This window comes from Rousettus aegyptiacus, unplaced genomic scaffold (assembly GCF_014176215.1).
Source record: "Rousettus aegyptiacus isolate mRouAeg1 unplaced genomic scaffold, mRouAeg1.p scaffold_m13_p_1, whole genome shotgun sequence".
Lineage (NCBI taxonomy): Eukaryota > Metazoa > Chordata > Mammalia > Chiroptera > Pteropodidae > Rousettus > Rousettus aegyptiacus.
Genome location: NW_023416284.1, coordinates 28,299,111 through 28,318,807, shown reverse-complemented (window position 1 = coordinate 28,318,807; position 19,697 = coordinate 28,299,111). Strand labels below are relative to the sequence as shown.

General features: G+C 55.3%; 1 protein-coding gene across 8 annotated transcripts in view; it reads right to left on the bottom strand.

Moving 5' to 3' along the window:
• PTPRF (protein tyrosine phosphatase receptor type F) overlaps positions 1–19,697 on the bottom strand; it is an 82,402-nt gene that overhangs the window by 38,435 nt on the left and 24,270 nt on the right. For all 8 annotated transcript variants that reach the window (XM_016123708.2, XM_016123711.2, XM_016123709.2 and 5 more), the window contains exons 6-7: positions 9,325–9,513; positions 586–696 (exon numbers count right to left, since the gene is read on the bottom strand). In XM_016123708.2, the coding sequence (XP_015979194.2) occupies positions 586–696; positions 9,325–9,513 (300 nt within the window). The remainder of the gene's footprint in view (positions 1–585; positions 697–9,324; positions 9,514–19,697) is intronic.

Genomic DNA, 19,697 nt, shown 5'->3' with positions numbered 1-19,697 from the left:
TCTTAGTTCCGGCAAGGAACACCTGGAACATGATAGGTGCTCACCTGTAGGGCTGCCTCAGCCTGACCTCGCAGCCTGACCTCCTACATAAGGGTCTTTGTAGCTCCCCCTCCAGGAAAACCCCAGGGCAGAGTGCAGACACACCTGGCCTGAAGCCTGCCCCACTCAGGATGGGGGATGTGCGTGGTGGGGGGCAGGACAGACTCAAGAAAGACCAGGCAGGTACACACAAGTTTACACACAAATGTTTATGCCTGCGTGCACATGTCTGCTCAGAAGACTCTAGATTCCCATGGGGGCTCTGGGCCCACGCAGAAGGACCTACAAGAGATACAAATGCTCCCAAGAGTGACTGCTTCCCAAAGGGCCTGCAGGGAAGGAAAGCAGAGCAGTGGCGGACATTAGGAGCTTGCCCGGTGGGAGTTGTTGCTGCTGTCGTGGCTGTTGCAGAAAGACGTGGGATAAAGGAGAGACTGGGCCCATGGCAGCCCCCTTTGTGTCCACACCAAGGGCTCTAAGCAGCATGCCCGGCAGGGGCAGCTCAACTCGATGAAGACAGGGGCCAGGCACTGCTCGAGTCCTTACCTCGCACATACAGGTTGGCAGGGGCCGAGTAGCGTGTGCCTGCGGAGTTGGTCGCCACACACTCGTACTTGCCTTGGTCCGACTCCTCGCTGCTCTCAATCTGCAAGGCACCTGTGGGGACATGAAAACAGAGTTCAGGCCTGGAACATGGAGAGGAGTCTCAACAGCATTTGTGGCTTGTGTTGAGCAGATGCTGCAGACACTGGGGCCTTATTCCAGCACCAGTGCTGCTTCCAGGAAGCTCCTCCTGACTAGTCCAGTGGCCTCCGGGCTGGAATCGAGGGTTGCATTCTGGAGCACAATCCTGCCCCGCCTCGCGGTTCAGTCAGGCCTATTGGCTCTGCCAAGGGCTCTACTCCTACCCCCAACTTCACTGAGTGCCCACCACGCTCTGGCCAGGATGCATCCCCATTAGTGCTCCCAGCCATGCCAGGCCACACGGAGCCAGGTGTGGGTGGGAGCAGCCTGTAGACCTGGCGGCCTGGGGTGGTTTACAAGCATGCAATGCCCTCATCAGGCAAGAGCTTAGGAATCTGCCGCCCACCAGAACCCCACGGGAAGGATGGGGCTTGCCTTGGGGGCCTGGTGCCCAGTAGCCTCTGCTCACAGCACCCATCCTTCCTTCCTACCCTACCCCCACCCTGCTAGCCCCACCCATTCTGGCTCCTCTCCTCAGCCTGGTCCCACTAAAGTGCTTCGACCCACCACGGCTCCTGCATAATTCAGGAGACTAATGGAGGCTGTAGCTCCCACTCAGGCCGGCGCCCTGAGGGCCTGCTCTGGCCGCAGGCGGACAGACAGGAGCCAGAATTGGGGGAGCAACTGTAAAGGACCCTCACAGAGGATAGAGGAAACAGGCTCAGGGCCAGTCCTGGTAGGTCCAGATGGGGGAGTCCAAGGTGAGGGTGGCAGTGGGGGGATGGGGCAGAAACACTCAACTTGGCCACCCCATTCCCCAGTCCAGGCAAGAAACATTTGAAAAAACTGCTTATGAGAGCACATTGAGCAAGCTGTCTGCGACAGTAACACCTTAAGGTACAGGTAACACCACTTTCCTGAAACAAGTCGGCAGACAACCACATTCACGTAGGACAATCCAATAGACAGTTAATAACCCCACAGAACAAAGCCTGACATAAAACCACTGCCTGCACAGAACAGAGTGACCCTAGCAGCTCTTTCCCTCCCAGGGCCCAGGCAGGCTGATGGTCACACCCACACAGGACACAGACAGAACCTACTAGCCCACCTGACTAGACAGAAGCCACAGGAAGAGTACCAAGCCATGGTCTCATGGCCCAGCCCCAGAGGAAAACCTCCATGGGTCTGGGAGCTGGAGATAGGGCAAGGGGCTGCCTAGGCTTGGCCCTGATGTAGGACACATGGCTGACCTGCTCTGTGGTCCTGGCCTCAGCCTCCCCATTGGCCATCAGGGAGTGTGAGGGCCCAGGACACATACCAAATACCCATCTCCTGTGAGAGCAGCCCAAGGGTACCCAACAGGTCATGGTCATGGGATGAATAGACACTGTTTACAGAAAATGTTCATCTGAGGAGGTGGGGGTGACACCCCTGGCTGGGCGGGGCTGCACTAAGGTCAGCTCAGCTAAAGGGTGGTGCCACGGGCAGAAATAGGAAGTAGTACCTGGGTAAGATCCCTATTGGGGGAGGAAGCGCCCCTGTATTCAGAGCCAGGACTGGTCAGGGACCCTGAGCCTGTTTGTACAGAGAAACCCCCAAATCTGGAACCAAACCCCACAGGGAGGCAGCTGCTCTTTCCAACCCCAACTTCTATGCTGAGACCACCCTGGCCCTGAACTCTGAGGGTCTAGATGTACCCAAGTACATTGAGAGGTGGGGAGAAAATAACGTAAAATAAATACAGAAGTAACCATTTATAAGCTGTCTGCTCTGAGCCAGACACCACCCAAATCCTCATTCTCTCCTCTAACCCCATGAGGTGGGGCCTGGGCCCCAATTTAAAGAGGAGGAAACAGATTCTGAGAGAGAAGTCAATTTTCTAAAAGTTGTGCAGGTGGTGAGTTAGACTTGAACCTAGATCTCTGAATCCAGGGTCTGGGCTTTGAACCCCTAGGCTGCAGGTCCCTGTTGCACGAAAGTAGCTGGGTGTTGACAGGGCAGGGGATCCAGTCACACAGGACCCTGTATTTCTCAGCTGACATCCTAGCACCTACACTAAAGTCTTTACTACATATCCCCTCTAGTGTTTGCTGGGCTCAGGGATTTACAGGATGGTCCTCATTCTACCACAGATCCAGGACGTTAAAGGGGGCATTAATAATCGAGGGCCCCAAGACAAAAAAGGTTCTCCAGAGGAAAGGCAAGGCTTGGTAATGCTCCCTCACCTCACAAGAATATTCTCCCTCTATGGCCAGCCTTGGGGACCAGGGCTGGGCTTCACTGTGGGAGCCGACAGGCCCCTTCTATGGGACTGGCCCAGAAGGCCCAGGCAGTAGGGCTTGCTGTCCCCAAGGCAGGGCTCAGCTGAGGAGCTCCACAATCCAGACTTGCAATGGATGAATCCACAGGAGGGAATGACTGAGAGTGGATGTGTGTGGTGGCTGGTGGTGTTGAGGGGGCCAGAGCTGGAGATGAGGAGGCTGGAGAGGTCAGGATGGGGATGGGGGAGGTGACGAACTGGACGGGATGAAGTGGTGGTGACGGCAGTGGCAAGGCGTGGCGTGGCGTGGCGAGATGCACAACAGCATTCTTACCTCTAATTGGTGAACCACCTGGCGAGGTAATTTGAATGCAAATAAGATCAGAGAGAAGCATTAGTACAAAAGGAAGGAAAGCCACAAAAAGCCAAATTAGATAAAATGAAACACAAGAAAGGGCCTTAAACACATGGAGAAATCGAGGCCCGAGTTAGGCTGACACAGGTAATGTGTGTGCAAGCACCAGGCTGAGTGTGGGTGAAGTGTGTGTCCCCCAGGTCACTGGCACTGCTCTGAGGAGGGGGAGAGTGGGGCAGGGGTCAGCAGGGCTGGGGGTGATGGGAATCAGATCGGTGAGTCAGGGCTCCTACATGTAGACCCTGCTGGCTGAGGCCAATAGATGGCGGAGGTGAAGAGGTAGCGACCCCATCCTGCAGGGCCACCCAAATCCACAGATGGGTAGATTGTAAAACAAAGCACTTACCAAAATAATACAGGCATTTAAACAGACAGAAGAAAGGGCAAAAAGGAGGGCTCACCTTAGGTGACCACCAGACCAGGTTTCCCTGCACACACACACCAGCCCACCTTGCCATGGATGAGGCTAAACATGCAACCCAGTGGCAGACTCCCTGTAGAGCCCACTCAACTCTGCTAAAAACCAAGTGACTACTGAGCTTCTCCCCAGATTGACTGGTGAGAGTCTGGAAGCCTGTGCTCGCCCCTCGCCTGTTCAGTGCTTCATAACCCTGGGGATCAGAAGGCAGAGAGCCAAGTGCCCAGCCTCCGAAAGCCTAGTGCAGGGCTCGTGTGAGGTTTGAGCGGGCTCCCTTCTCAATGAGGGCCTCCTCCAAAACTGAGCTCAGGCTCTTCTACCACCACCTCACCCAGAGGAGTGAGAAGCCTGGGGGCGGGCCCGGGCCCTGTGCTGTCCATCCTGCTTCTCTCTGTCCACTTGTGGGGGACAGAAGTATGCCAAGAGAAAAACTGATCACTATATTTCATTGAACCTACCAACATCTGCCTGGGAGGAATTATTCAGCTCCATATAGGAGTGAGGAAACAGACTGAGGAACATTAAGTGACCTGCCCAAAGCCCAAGGTCATATAGCTTGTGAGTGAGGGGCCAGGAACTAACCCGGTCTGTCTGGCTCGTGGCCTTCCCGCTGGACCAGGCTGCCTCCTGCAGACACAGAGATTGGAAAGAAGGCAAAGGTAGCTGTTGGGACCTAGGGCGTGTATGTGAGGCAGTGCAGAGCGATCATCTAGAAAGAACCATTGTTACGGTGATCTGTCAAACTCGGTCCAGGGAAATTTAGTGTCTTTGAGATCCTTCAGGAGGTCCATAAGGGCAAAACAATTTTTATAATACTAAGAAATTATTTGCCTTTTTCTTTTTCACTCTTGTTCACTCGTGAACACACAGTTGCGTTTCCCAGAGGCTTCACGATGTGTGATATTGCAACATATCTAATATAGCAGATATGAAAATCCAAAAGAAAAAGAAAAAAAAAAAAGAAAATCCAGCTGACTTCTATTTGGCCCAATTAATGTAAAAGTGTAAAACAATGCTACTCTTTTCTCATTTGATATTTTTGTTATAGAAAATATAATTATTTTTTATTAAAAATGTTATGTTAAATGGAATGGGTTTTGAAGTTATTTTAAAATGGATTAATAAATATTTAAGATCTTCTCAGCATTAATACCTAAATGGTAAATATTGATAGATAAAATCCATATAAACTAAAGCTCTTTGAGGTCCTCTGATACTTATAATCAGAAGTCTTAAAACCAAAAAGTTGACACCACTGATCGACTGCTATAGTCCTGCCCTGCCTTGGGAGGGGGTGGCAGGGTAAATGGCCAAGGTCTGGGACTCCTAGCTGCTGGCCTCACTTCTTCTAAACCCTAACCTACTGTGTGATGAGTCTCTGGACACCTCAGAAAAGCCATGTGCCCCTCTGTCCACTTCACAAGGTAGTTGTGAGACTGGAGGGAACCTGGGAATCAGCACTGCATGTAACGGGTGGCAGTGTGCTCAGGCCAAAGGGAAATGGTGACCACATGCCAAATGCACATGTGCCCTCCTGGCAGAGGCGCAGCAGACCGTGGGGCAGAGTGGGGGTGGGGAGGAAACAGGCTCTTTCTGTAGAAGCTGAGGCTGGCCAGTAGAGTAAGGGGCTGCAGGCTGCAGGCACACCCTGGGGACTGTTCCTCATTTTCCTCTGGGGCCGGTGGGTCTCCTCCAGCAGCTAGATGCTGGCATCTCTGCTCGAGGCCCTGCAGTCTAGGTTCAGGGGTCAGGGGGTTTGGAAGGAGATAGCTCTTTGGGTAAGTACATGGACATGTGCATTAGGGTTGTCCTTGACGGCGCCGGGGATGGCGGCTACCATACTCAGGCCTCTGGGATGAGTGGAGCACAGGTGGTCTCCTTGGGGCCCCATCCAGGCTTGGCAGAACATGTGACCAACAGCTCCTTTCAGAAGCAGCTCAGAGCCCCACTTGAGAGGTCAGCCCCAACACACTGTTCTGGCGACAATGCCTGCTCCTGGCTCGATTTCTACTCTCTCTGAGCGTGTCCCTATTCCTTTTGGGCCCGCCCTGGGTCTCAAGTTCAAATTGTCTAAGAGGCTCGTGTTGTGGCAGCAGGTCATGTGACTTCAGTGGAGAACAAATCTGCTGAGCAGAGCTCACACCTGGGATCAGGCCACAATCACCCTCCTACCAAGCTCTGTTCTGGGGCCACACCCTGGTGACAGGTGCTGTGGCTCAGCCCACAGATGCCTGAGGAGTTCTGAGTATTAGTCAGTGGAGGCCTGAGTCTGGAGAGTCTGTGGAGCTCTGCAGCCCTAGCAGAGTGTGGCCACTCCCCAGGCCCCAAGTTCTGCATACGTGGTATTAGAAGGCTCCTGGGGAACCTTGCAGGGGAGCTCCCTGGTTCTGCATGTCCATGTGTGACCCCAGGTGACTCCCTTAACTCAGCTGTCAAGTGAGCATGATAATCACAGCCTGTCCTACTTCTCAGAGAATCAAGTGCAACCAGAGGCAGGAAAGCGCTTTGTAAACTGTCGGTGATGCGTAAACTGTGAAAGTCCCTGTAAACAACCAGTGCTCGGGGCCCGATTCCACTCCATGAAGGACTGTCCCTATAAATGTGCATGGAACAGCCCCAGCACCTTCCTGAATGGTAACAGGATATGAATAGCAGCTACTAGGTTTAGGAGCCAGGGGCCAGAATCAGGCAGTGACGGGGGAGAGTCCTATCCATTATTGCTAAGGTAGGATGACTGAGTCCCCTCAGGTGCCATTTGGTTTCATCTCAGCAGCTGGACTCTAGGCCCACAACCCACAGGTCGCAGTTGCAGGAAACGTCAAAGGGGGCAGGAAAGGTCAAAGGTCAAAGACATCTTCCCTGGACCTGGGAAGTAGGAGGAGTGGACATCAGTCTGCATGGACAGGGCCCAAAGGCCACGTTCATGAAATCATTCATCGACAAGGGCTCAGAGATACCTGTCCTATGACTGGGCTTGCGCTGGGGGGGTGGGGATTGGAGGGTGGCAGGGGGGCCTTGCAGACAGGAGCCAGACCCAGGCCCTCCCTGTAAGGAGTACCCAGTCTAAGGGAGCAGAGCTGGAGCCCGGTGGTAAAACGTAATGCAGGAGTCCTCAAGGCGTAGGCCTTGGGCAGAGAAGGGTCAGGCTTCATGTTCTGGTGAATGTGAGTGGAGGGCCAGGATAAGGTCAAGGTGGCTCAGTGCAAGTCAGAGCAACTGGAAATTCAGAAGAGCCCCATTCCTGGAGCCTTCACCATAAACCAGGCTGCAAACAGAAGCTCTAATGACTACTGTCTCGCTTAGTCCTTTCTCCAAGTCTTTTTTAAAGATGAGAAAACTGAAGCTCAAAGAAGTTAAACAACAGGCCACAGAGCCAATAAGTGGTGCAGCCAGAACCTGATGAGATAAAGTTGGAGACATGAGCAGGGGAAGATAGAGAAGGGTTGTGTGTGCCATGCTCAGGGGCATGCACCCGACTATGCAGCCAATGAGGCTGTCAGAGCACAGAGGGACGCGAGCAGAAAACTCTGATGGCCGCTGGAGGATGCATTCAAGGGGAGAGCCTGGAGGCAGGCAGAGTAGTGTGTGGTAACCTGGGACATGGCCAAGTCAGAGAAAGGAGAAAAGGAGACCAACCTGAGAACCATGTGGGTTTAAGAGGACTTGGTGGTTTCATATTGGAGAAGGAGTCAGAGTATATTCCAGGTTATAGGTTGGGGAGCCACTACCCACAGAGACAGGGTCAATGGGAGAATGACACGGCTGTTTGAGAAGGAGGTTATCACTCACCACTGTCAGGGTGACACCCAGAAGGCATGGGTTAGAGACAGGACTGGGAGTTGCAGGAGTAGAAAGGGAACCTGAAGCCACAGAAGTGGGTGAGCTGGCCCAGGAAAGGGCTCTGTCCATGGGGCAAGGGCAGGGCTCATGGGCTACCAAGCTAGAGGAACAAGCAGAGGAAGAGAAGGCTGCAGGGGAGACAGGGAAAAGCCAAGGAGACCGGGAGGGAGTAGCTGAGAAGGAGGGAGGGGTGTGGACTCCTGCTGAGAGGACCGGGAGGCTGAGGCCTGAGCAGCACTGGGTGAAGTGCTCACAGGGCAGGAGCCAACTCACAGGGCAGTGAATGGGTGGCACAGGGCCCGGCACACAGCAAGCGCTACATAAATACTTGATGAACGAACGTGCAAGACAGCGTGCCTTCCCAGAACTGATGCCACAGTCAGTGCCATTTGGGGTGGAGGCCAGACCTGCGGGAAGGACCATCTGGCTGCTTGGGGAGCCTGCCTGGGGGACTGTGTGGAAACAGAGGAGCCGAATCATGCCGGCCGCTGGGCAGTGCTGGGCAACGGCTGCAAATGCTGCCGGACTGTTTCCTGCCTTGATTATGGCTGTTTTAATTAACTGCGCTACAGCTGCCTCCATCTTGTTGAGTTTTAATTAAATTAAATGAGCTAACACTTTGTAGGCTGTCTCAGGCGGCCATCGCTGGGGCCGGAACCCTGCCCCTGCTGGGCAAATCATCTCTCCCTCCTCTCCCGGCCCCACAAGGGTGTCTACCTGGTGGGAATTGGTAGGGAGGGGCTGGCACCACAGGGAGTGGCAGGGGTACCTTTGAAGCTGGCAGGGTCCTGAAAGGAGCAGAGTTGCGTCCCCTTTGCAGCGCTGAAATCACAGCTGAGGGGCAGCAGGGGCTCTGGCCGGCACTGGCCATTTTGTCTGAGCCCCCCATCCCGCAGCTAGCAGGAGGACTTTTGGACCAAGGCCTACCGGTCCAGCCATGCTGGCGGCAGATGCAGAATGCAGCTAAGCTGACTCTAAGCCTCCTTTCCCGCCTGCTCTGTTTCCACAAAAACGGAATCAATTATCCTGGCGGAAGCCTTACAGGCAGATCGATCAATGGGGCGATACCTCCCATCCTGGTCAAGATGGCATCCTTGCTCCCAGGGCTCCAAGCTGGCTCTACTAAGACATCCACAGGAGACAGGTGGCCCTGGTGGCCAAGGGATGGCAGAAGTCCCCCTGGCTGCAAGCCTCTGAGGTCCAGCCTTTTGAAGCCTGATGAATCAGGCATCTTTGGCCTCTTTCCCTGCTGTCTGGAGAAGTAAAGAGAAGCATCATCCAGGCCCCCACTCAGGCCTGGCTGCAGGGAAGGTAAAGGATGAACACCCACAGAGCAATTTCGAAGAGCCCAGCAACAGGCTGGGCACAACACCTGTGCTGTGAGGGGCAGAGCCGACCCTGTCTGGAGTCTGACAGTCCAGGAAGGTAAAAGAATCACTGATGACTAGTCCTAGCTGCCAAGCTCTTCTCCCAGGCTGGGTGGGTCTACAGCAAGATCCAGCACACCCACTGGGTGCCCTCTGCTCAGCTGTGGAGGGTCAGCCCCAGGCTGAGGCCTCTTGTGGCTTCTAGGCACCCAGGCCCAAGAGGGAAGGCTGCACTGGACTCTGACCAGACACCTTTCCTCACGACTGTGCTGCCCCTTGACCCTTACCCTCTGCTCACCTGAACGCAGCTGCTTGATACGGCCATTGCTTGTGGTGGGATCCACAGGAAGGAAGTCCTTGAACCAAGAGATCTCAGGGTCCGGATTCCCGCCTGCTGCGCACAACATGGTGGCCGTGCGCGCCTTCTCCACCACCTTCAGCTGAGGCCCCATGTCGATGGAGGGGAAGCCGGGGGGCAACTGGCCCTCTGCAGACAAAGAGCAGATGTGTGCATTAGGGCTGGGACCCTGCTCTGTGGGCAGCTTCCCCTCGCTCCAGGTTGGCCGGGATCCTCAAGATTCTTCTCTCCCCAATCCCCGACTTCTAAACAGAATCCCGACTCCCACTGCCCAGGCCGGCCCTCCCCTCCACAGGGAGCTGGTTTCCAGGTCTGAGAAGCAACGCCTCAGACTGAAGATGTCAGCACTTATCTCTCTGGGCCCTGGGAAAAACGAGGATGCTCTGCTGGCCACAGCACAAAGTGCTACACAGACACTGGGCTGCAGGGGGACCCACAGCTGACGCGGTGGCATTAACAGCCATACTCGGCCCAAAGGCTCCTTGTCTGTCCAGCACCCACCCGTCCTGTCTGCACATGTAGTGTCCCCTCCACTTCCTGCATCCAGTCTTTAGCTCCATTATATGGCAGAACCTGACGTCATAGCTGGGTTCTAGTCCTGACCCCGAACACCTCTTGCCCTACCAATGAGCTAGCTACCCTTGACTCCGGGTCCTGACTCTGACTCATTCTCTACTGCAGCCTTGACCCTGACCCTCCTCCCTCACTGAGTCCTGACTCTGGGGTCCACGGTCAGGCCTGGGGGCCATGTCTGAGCATGTGAAGGCTAAGGAACTAAAAAAGCTCCGAGGACACCAAAAGCTGATGCGGAGGCGGGGGGCGGGGGGGGCGGGGGGAGGCGGGAGGGCGTAACACGCCCTGCCTGCCACTCCTGGCTCACAGAGGAGTCACTTCCACAGGTGCAACAGGAACAGATCTCAGCATCGCACCCCCACTGCACTGTGCACGGACTGCTGAGTCAGCCCTGAGGGGCTACAGGCCAAGGCTGCACACTCCCCACCCTTGAAAGCACAGGGGCTGGGAGCACAGGCTGGTGCCGACTGTGGGACTCCCACTTCCATCACTCGCTAGCTGTGACCTGGGTGTGTTACTAATCCTCTCCATGTCTGTGTTTACCTGTAAATGGGGTTCAAGTGCCCACCTCGTAAAGCCAGTGTGAGGACTGTATGGGATAATGATGTGCGTGGTGCTGGAGAGTGTATGACAAAGAATCTCATCCAATGACTGCTAGCTGGCATTATTATACCTAGACAGGGCTGAGCCACTGGGGCAGACAGGTACCAAGACCAGGGCCTGGGGCCCCTTTCTCGTCCTGGCTGGCGAGAGGCCCCTCCCCAAAGAACCAATGAGAGTGTGTGAGAACTTGCCAATGTGGGTGTTTGGTAATAAGCCCAACGTGGGAAGAGGAACACTGTCCACTGTCAGACTCCTGGTAGGGGAGTGGGGCTCTATAGTGGAGACCAGGAGACTAGCAGAGCTCTGTACATCCCTCCCACACGTCCAACACAAGATGGGTTTGTGAGGACGTTTGCTGAGGTCAGGCTCCTATGCTGGGGAAAAGGCATGTGGCATCCTTAGGAGGGAAGAAATTAAAGGCTGACGGCGCTGTCCTCCCTGGAAGCTCTGAAAGACCCGGGGAGACTGAGTAGGGATGAGGGGCAGGCAGGAGAGGAAGCTGGAGTAGCCCCAACAAACAGAGACAAGACATCCCTCTTTGTGGTGCCAGACCCCGGGGGGTGCTCTGCCAAGGTTCCAGCTGCCAGAGGCATCCCAAAGGGACTGTAGTCCCATTGGAAGATGGGGTCTCGGGGTGGGGAACAGCAGGGCTCCCAGCATGGCCTCGCTTCCCCAATCTCTCTGGTAGCTGGTGGTATGCTTCCTTACCTGCAGCCCTATAAACTCCAGACGTGACCCCAGCATCTCCTTGGCTGTAAATATGATCCCACAGCATCCTAACTTTCAGCTCTGATTTTTTCTTTTAATGTTAAACAGTGGCAAGAAAAGGGAGGACAAAAATGAGGCAGGACTTGGGATGCACCAAGCAGGGGAAGAGCTGCTTCTGGCTCTGCCATCTCTTGCTTTCACAGGAAGGCCCAGACAGGGCCTGAGGCCTTGGGGGAGCGGGTGGCGGGGGGGGGGGGGGGGAGGCAACCCACCCATCCTCTCTGCCCTCCACAGCAGCTGGGAGACACTCTGGATTGCCAAAGCCATCCTGGCCCATCGGGGTACTAGTCTAGTTTCTGCCAGGGTGCCAGACCTCAATCCTACCTGCTTAGCCCTCCTAAGGGGAGGGGGGACAGAGCCTGCCAGAGTCAGGGTCCAGGAGTCAGCTGGCCCCCAACTCTATCAGCAAGGTACTGATCAAGGATAGGGAAGAAGTACAAACATCTGCAGCCCCGTGTCACGGGAATCTACTCTGAATTCTTAACATGGGGAAGGTCTTCGGGATTTATGCCAAATTAAGGACAATTAATTTTCCTCCTACAATTATTGTGCCCTCAATGGCTCTGTCCTTGGCTCAGATCATCCCTCAGGCACTGCTGCCAGAGCCTACAACTGGCATGTGTAACGAGCTAGCCATAAAACAGCAGGACCCAAAAGCCAGTCCCTTGTGCCAACGAGGCTTCCAGGCAGAACTCACAAGGCTGAAGCCCTACACCCAGAAAGGAGAAGCGTGCCTCACAGGAGGACTCCAGCCCTTCAGGAGTGACCGCTGCTCTCTCTTCCTTCTATACTCACACAGGGGCCTCCAGCACATTCATATGTAGCCGAGGACTGCAGCCAGTTACTGATGTCCACCTTGTGTCTGGCCAAGCTGAGCACTGGGCATGCTGTTGTAAAGTGACCCAACTGAATGGCACATTTATCGCCCTCCCTGCCAAGTACCCACAGGAGCTGGGTCCACTGTAACCAGAACGACTCAGGCTAAAGACCAGCGCAAATCCCTTATGCAGATATCACATGATCACTCCTAACCCAACAACAGGGAAAACTGAGGCCCAGGTATGAGGAAGAAGAGTAGGTTAATGGAGCATTATTTACTACCTTCTAGGTGCTGAATTAAAATGCTCACCAAAATTTAATCTTTACCAAAACCCTGTGGTACATGAACAAATGGAGGCTTAGAGAGATCTAGAAACCTGCCCAAGGTCATGGAGATAGATGGGAGGTGGGGCTGGGATAAGACCAGGTGGCCTGGCAGGGCTGGGTCTGGGCAGGGCAGGTGGAGGTGAGGGTGTCTCTGGGGATGCCCCACCACCATCCTGGCTCACTTCCCAAGGTTCCCGCCGCACCCCTCAAACCACGCCCTCCGCGGTCTTCAGGGGCTCATTGGCTCCACCACAGACCCCTCTACACACAAACTGCGGCATTTTAATCTACTGCAGAACAAACCTGACTGTCCCCACACGTGGCCACCCGCAGGCACGCACGGACGTTCCAACACCTGAAAGTACCGGTCACAGTTGAGTCCACTCAAAACCCTGTCCTGTGGACCAGGCAGGGAGAAAGGCCCCTCCCCCTCCCAGGCCACCCGGTAACCATGGCAACGGCGAGCGGTGTGCAAAAAGGGCTGCTCGTGCCTGTGTCCAGGCTGCCTGCATCTGTGATCCAAGCAGCTGCCGCCCCTACCCCAGTCTGGGTGGAGCCACCGCCCCCTCTCCCAGGACTCTTGCTTCCCAACTCCAGGGAACCTTCCCTCTTAGGCTTCCTTCCTCATGGGTAGCTGAGTGTGGGGGAGGGGCCTCTCCCGCCCTGTGTGCCCAACACAGCGGCAGGGGAGGTCTCCACACCTGCCTTGCAGTCTTGATGCCTGGAACCTGCAGGAGGGCCGAGGTCCCTCTACCGTCTGATAAGGGATGGAAAGATAAGCCCTTGGGGACTTTAGGGGACTTAAGAGGTACCATGAGCCCAAGTCTCTACAGCTTTTTGTGGATTCCAGATGCATGCACGGGTACGGGGCACACATTCTCCACCGTCTGCCCGCACAGACCCGTGTACCTGTGCTGGGTGCACGTGTGTCCATGAATGGCTCCTGCTCCTGAACTGCGCTGGTTTTTAGGTGCTGCAAAGGGAAACCTGATCCCTTTTCTCTGTCCTCACTGGGCAGAGGAAGATAACAGGGTGTGTGTGGGGAGTGGGGTGCTGGGAGCCTAAGGTTCAGATAAGGGCAAGAGCTTGGCTGAGGTCCCACAGCAGTGGTGGAGTGGATCAGTTCAACTCCACAGCTCACCTGCTACTTTGGTGGCTTCTGGAGTAGAACAGAGATTTAAGAGTAGGAAACACTTGAGAATGGGAGGCAGGGAGAGCTTTCCAGGGGGAGGGAGGGACTGCCTCAGTAAAGGCCGTGGGAGGGTGGGGAGACAGTTGAGGTGAGTCTGGTTGGGGCTAAGGAAAATGTTGGGGTCCTGACAGATGAGACTAGGGGCGGAGTAGACAGGGGAGTGGCTTAGGCCGGCTGCAATGACTGGGGGAGGGAGGCTGCTGAGGGACCCTACAAAACACACAGATCTCTTTGTCCAGCTCACCTTGGGATGCCTGAGGCAGTCTGGGCCAGAGGGAGGGGGCTGCACTAGGGAAACCAACAGATGGAGACGCCTTGCAGGGTCCCAGGGTGGGCAGCACCGTCTGTCAGCATGACCTTCTCACCCTTGTTTACCCGGCTTCGTGGCATCTCTGAGCACAGGCAGGCACACAACTGCAGACACACACATACACAGGCTCCCCGGGGTGGCACCGTCTGTTAAGCCTGACCCCCTCCCCTGTGTGTGTTGGGCCTGGCACCACCCTGTCTCTGAACACACAGACATCGAAAAACATGCACAGCCACGGAGATATACATGGCGAGAGAGACAGGTGCAGAAACAGAAACCAACATGTGCGTGTGGAGGGGCACCTGCAGTGACAAGCACCTGTGGAAATACTCATGCAAGCAGATCCAGAGGCAATGCATGCAGATGTACAAACACATGTGGAAACATGCAGTCAAGAGACACACGTGTGCTGAGGCATGTGCACCCGGAGACGAACGCAGGGAGAGATACGGAAAATGCAAAGACCTGTAGAGACACGTGAAGGAACCTCATGGGTAGCTGAGGCTCCCCCAGCCCTGATGCACTCTCAGGAAACAAGGTCACTCGGTCCCTATCCCTGAGACAGCTCCATCCGCAGTAGGGTCAGACCGAGACCACCCCTAGCAAGCAAGAAGGCCTCCACAGACCTGCAGGACCCCACTCTTTCCCAGAGACCCCCCGCCCTGCCTCCAGGCTTCCAGGCAGTAAGGGGGGCCTGGGGAGCCTTGGGCCTATCTCCCTTCACAGATTTCAGTCTTGATTTTCAGCTTTTTCTAAGAGAAAACTCCCACCTCTTCTAGCACTCAGATTTCATCAAACTTGGCATCTTAAAAGCCTGTTTTGTTTTTGAATCTGAGCTGTTTGGGGCCTGTCGGCAGCCCAGCCGTGGCCTCCCCCCCTCAGTCCCCACTCCCAACCAGGGTTTCCCTGGCACCTCGCACAGCCCTACTCAGCCTGGTTGGTGCGGCCTTCCTGCAACACACACCCAACTGACTGGGGTACCATCTCCTAGACATATACCCTATACACTCTGGCTTCTGGGCCCTAGCCCATACTGGACTCTCCTGGGGTTCCCCACCTCCGTCCGGCTCCAGGGAGGTTCTTTTGATGTGTTTACTACCCACCCTGTACCCTGTACCACACCAGTTCAGGCTGTCACTCCAGACCACTGACAGCCTCCCACTCACTTCTTAGGCCCCTGCAGCCCAGCTGCCACCCCCACTGTTTCTGCCAGCGAGCTCCCCAAGGTCAACCGTGACTCCATGGAGATAAACCCAGAGGACACTTCTCAGCGTCACCTTGCCAGACCTCTGGGCAGCATTCCCCCTTCATGTCTTCTTTCCTCTTGACTTCCGTGGCCTTACTTCCTGTTTCCCTACTTCTCAGGGCCTTCCTTCCTCACTAGACTCCTATGCAAACTCTCCTCCCAACATGAAGAGTTAGCTTATGGGGCTCCAGCCCCAGAAGGGAACCCCCAGCCAGGTTTCCTTCTTCCTCTCTTGGCTCTTGCTCCCTGAAATTTGCCATGTCTGGGCCTTCAAAACTCCATTTCTAGGTGTCCCTTAGAGCAGTGGTCCCCAACTTTTTTGGCACTAGGAACTGGTGCTCCTATGAGAATTTAATGCCTGATGATCTGAGATGGAGCTGAGGCGGTGATGCTAGTGCTGGACAGCAGCTGCAAACGGACAAAGCTTCACTTGCTCGCCTGCTGCTCACCTCCTACTGTATGGCCCAGTTCCTCCCGGGGGTTGGGGACCCCTGCCTTAGAGTGCCAGGCGAATCTGAACGAGGCTTCCTTGACCTCTCCTCTGGATGCCTGCACATGCCTGATACAACGAATTTCTAACTGGACTCATCAACCTGCCCCTTCGAACCTGGTCCTCTTCCCATAGCTGGTCCTCTTCATCTACCTGGCTCCAGAGCCAGTAACTCAGAGGCTCCCGACACCTCCCCAATCCAACAGGTAGCCAGGCAGGCCACCACTCTTTCTAAACTGCTTGTAACCCAGGCTCTTCTCCTCCCCAGTGCCTGGTTTTGGGTGACTGCTACCTACTGCTGGGCTGCAAAGCTACCCCAACACTCGCTGGTCTTCCTCCACCTCACTGCACTCCAGGCGGAGCATACACCTGATCGTGCCCTTCTCCTGAATAAAACTCTCTTCTCTGGCAACCAGAGGAAGAGGGCACCTCACCAAGGATAGAGAATATGCACACACAGGGGCATTTAAAGCCTCCAACTTGGATAGCTGTTCCCAGAGCTGCCAGCTCCTCACTGTGGTTATGAGGCTGGCGGAGTAGGGAATAATCAAGGGGGCTGTGCACATAACAGGGCTTTGTAAGCACCTGTGACTACAGGGGTAGGAGGGCTCAGGGGAGGTACCCAGTGTCTGTGACTAATAGAGGAGGCAGGTAGGTATACTGCCCACTCCACGAGAGGGCCCATTCAGAAGGAATTCCACTTGGGCCCTTGAAGGCAGATCAGAACTAGAAAAACTGGGAGATTCCAGGTACCAAGAAACCCAGAGTCTGACTTTCAAGGGCCTCCTAGCAATGCCCACCCTCCTGACATCTCTCATCCCTATGTCTGGGGCTTCAAATTCTCCAGGAAATGGCTGCAGAGTCTCATATCCGCATGGTTTCAAATGTTACTGTGGCCACGACTGGGTGTGGAAGGACAAGTCGCAGAGAACAGTCAGTGGACCAGAAGCATGTAAGTCATGCCTCAGCTGTGAGGGGAGGAGCAGAAGCTGGCCTGGGTTCTAGGTCTTCTGTGGCTACAAATTAGGGAGGTGACAGGCTCTGCTCCCACAAAACCGGCCTGTTACCCAGACACACATGCAGGCAACAGGAAGGGAGCACACCCGGCCACCTGGGAAGGTATTCTCTGCCTGTGGTAACCCTTTACCCAAACTCCTCAACCAACCCAAAGTCAGGCCTGGGCTGGGGCAGGGAGAACTGACTCCCTGGGAAAACATAAGCTCCTCCTTTTCCAGCTCTGCTCTAGGCCCAGTTCAGCCCAGGACAGGGGCACAGGTTGCTCATTAGCCCTCATATCCTTAAGACTGTTTCCAAAGGGATTATGTGTGGAGGTAGGTGGAGGGGGCATTTAGGAGGTCCTTCACTACCTCACAGGTCCCAAAGCCAGCCAGGGTCAGAGCCAGGGCAGAATCCAGAGGTCAAACCCAGCACTAACTGCTCCTCTACCCCAGTTACTACCCACCCCACATACCTGACAGGCGGCCCCCAAAGCCTGCCCCAGGGTAGGCAAGACTAGGCACTCTGTGCAGATAGATACCTGGATTCCTGGGCCCATGTGGCATGAGTGGTGTGGTCTTGGTGCAGACACCAAGGCCAGACGAAAACAGGTAAAGGGCACCTGGGCTTGACGCAGGGAGGGGAGGGGAGGGAAAGGAGAGAGTCCCAAAGTCTAGGCAGGATCTCTGTATGGTACACCCTCCCTCCTGGGCTAGTTGCAGAGGAACTGCTGAGGTGCCACTGAGGGCACTGAGAAGGGCTCAGCCCAACCACTGTCCCATGTTCACCTCTGTCCAGCTGTCCCAGCTGACCAGCAGCTCCGAGCAGGGATCCTGTGGGGTTTGTGACGATGAGCCCAGACTCAGCATCTCTGACCTCTCATGGCATCAGACTTAAAGCATATTTAGCTCAGACTGTTTGCTACAAACCCCCCTTGCTGTACAGAGCCCATAAGGTACATACCACCTGCTGTACGTACCACGTTCCACATACACACAGCATGACGTACGCCACCTGCTGTACACAACAGCTCCCCACACAGAGTATGATGTATACCACCTGCTGTATACAACACCCCCCACATCATGCCTGATGCACGCACACACCCGACATACATCTCGCACACACACGCTGCCTTACAGATGGCACACAGGGCACCCACACTACACACAGCATGCACATTATGTACTGCATCAATGACAAGTCAAATGCTGCTGCCTGTACCCAGAGCCCTCAGAGCCAGGGCCTCCGGGACAAAATCAGAAACAGCTCATCCCTGCGTCTCAGCCTTCCCCCCCGTTCCCCTCCCCTTCACCCTCCTTCTTGGCCATTCCTGAACCTTCCCAAGTTACCAGGGCACTGCCACACCTCTGCTGTCTGGCCTCCTCCAGGGCTTTCCTGACTACTGTCTTGCCTGGCCTGGAACCCACTGGCCTGGATGAATCTGTGACCTCGAGGCTGAGCTCCAAGAACCTGGCTCTCTGCATCGTCTAGAGGGAAAGGCCAAGAAGCAAGGCCTGCCTCCCCTCCCCCTCCACTCCACCTCCCTCACGAGAGAAAATGTCAGATTCCCTGTCTCAGTGGCAGCGGGCGGGTTGGAGGGGGAGTGATTCAGCCGCCTCAAGAGTGTGGAGCGAGAAGAGCTTTTCCTGCCATTACCCGGCAAGGGAGAGGCTGGCGCGCTAATGGCTTCAATTACCACTCAGACAGGAACGCTGGGCGGCGGGCCCTGCACTCCTCACAGCCCAAGATGGGCTCGCCCCAAGCCAGCTTGTGCCGCTGAGCAGCCGCCTGGGCAACGCAGGGCGGCGGGGACTCTGCCTGGGGAGCTGGATGCAAAGGCCATGACCAGGGGCTCTCCCAGAGAGTCCAGCAGAGTACAGGGTGAGGGAAGCTGGGCCTGGCTGGGAGCAAGGCACAGCAGAGAGCATGGGATGGACTTGCAGACCTGGATTCCCTTTTGAGGGTGCACTGACCTCTCGCCTGAGCCAGGCTGACCTAGACAGCCCTCAGCCCATTTACTGAAGAGTCTAGCTTCTGCTGAGTGGTTCCAGCTCACAGCCAGTTATTCTTTCACCTGGTTTCTAGACCTGGCTTTCCAGGCCAGTGCAGGAGGCCTTGGGGGGCAGGGCAGGGTTAGGGGGTAGGGGGATGGGAAGCAGATCAGTCACACTCTGGTCCTGCCCCCTGGTACCTCTGAGGCTTCTCATTCCACACTGTTCTGCCAAGCCCAGAGGTGGTCAAGGTTATACAGACCAATGTGTTAAGTCAGCATTTCATCTTCCTGGTGCTGTATTTCAAGAGCAGGAGGGGCTCATTCAGGCCCACATTTCTACCCCCACTTGGACAGGGACCTGCCCCGCACTCTTCCTAACCTCATCAGACACCTCCCATATCCTAGAAGCACAAACGTATCTCAGACTCTCATCCAAGAAGGTCCCTCAGGATGGAGAGACTCCCCTCACCCCAGTCCCTGAAAGACCATCCTCATCCTCCTCAATCCTTTAAAAGATAAAGCTGCCCATGGCAGTGATGGGGGTAGGCATGTGTCCACAGAGGACCTGAGGGAAGTACCAGAGCTGGGGTATAGGGGTTTTGAGGGGACTTCTCTTTCGATATTAACAAAGAGGCCCTCATTCCCCAAAGAGAGCTCGAGAAGATGCCCTCTGGGACAGGAGCCACAGTCTGGCCCTTCAGCTACTTCCTAGTTTTGCTCTTATAAATGCCAGGGCAGATGGCTCCCTGCCGGGGTAGATACCAACAGGACGGAGGGCAGTGCTGAAATACCTGTACTCAGGTCATAAATGGGAAAACTGAGGTCAGGGGTGGGAGAATTAGAATACTCAGCAATCAGTGATTCTGGCCTAGGGCCTGTCCTCTGGGCCTCTGCTCCGCAGGTCAGTACCTCCATGGGAGTAGACACCACTCAGATAATGCCGGAGATCATAGAAGCCAGGTACTGCCAGCTCACATGCCTGGTCCTCATGAT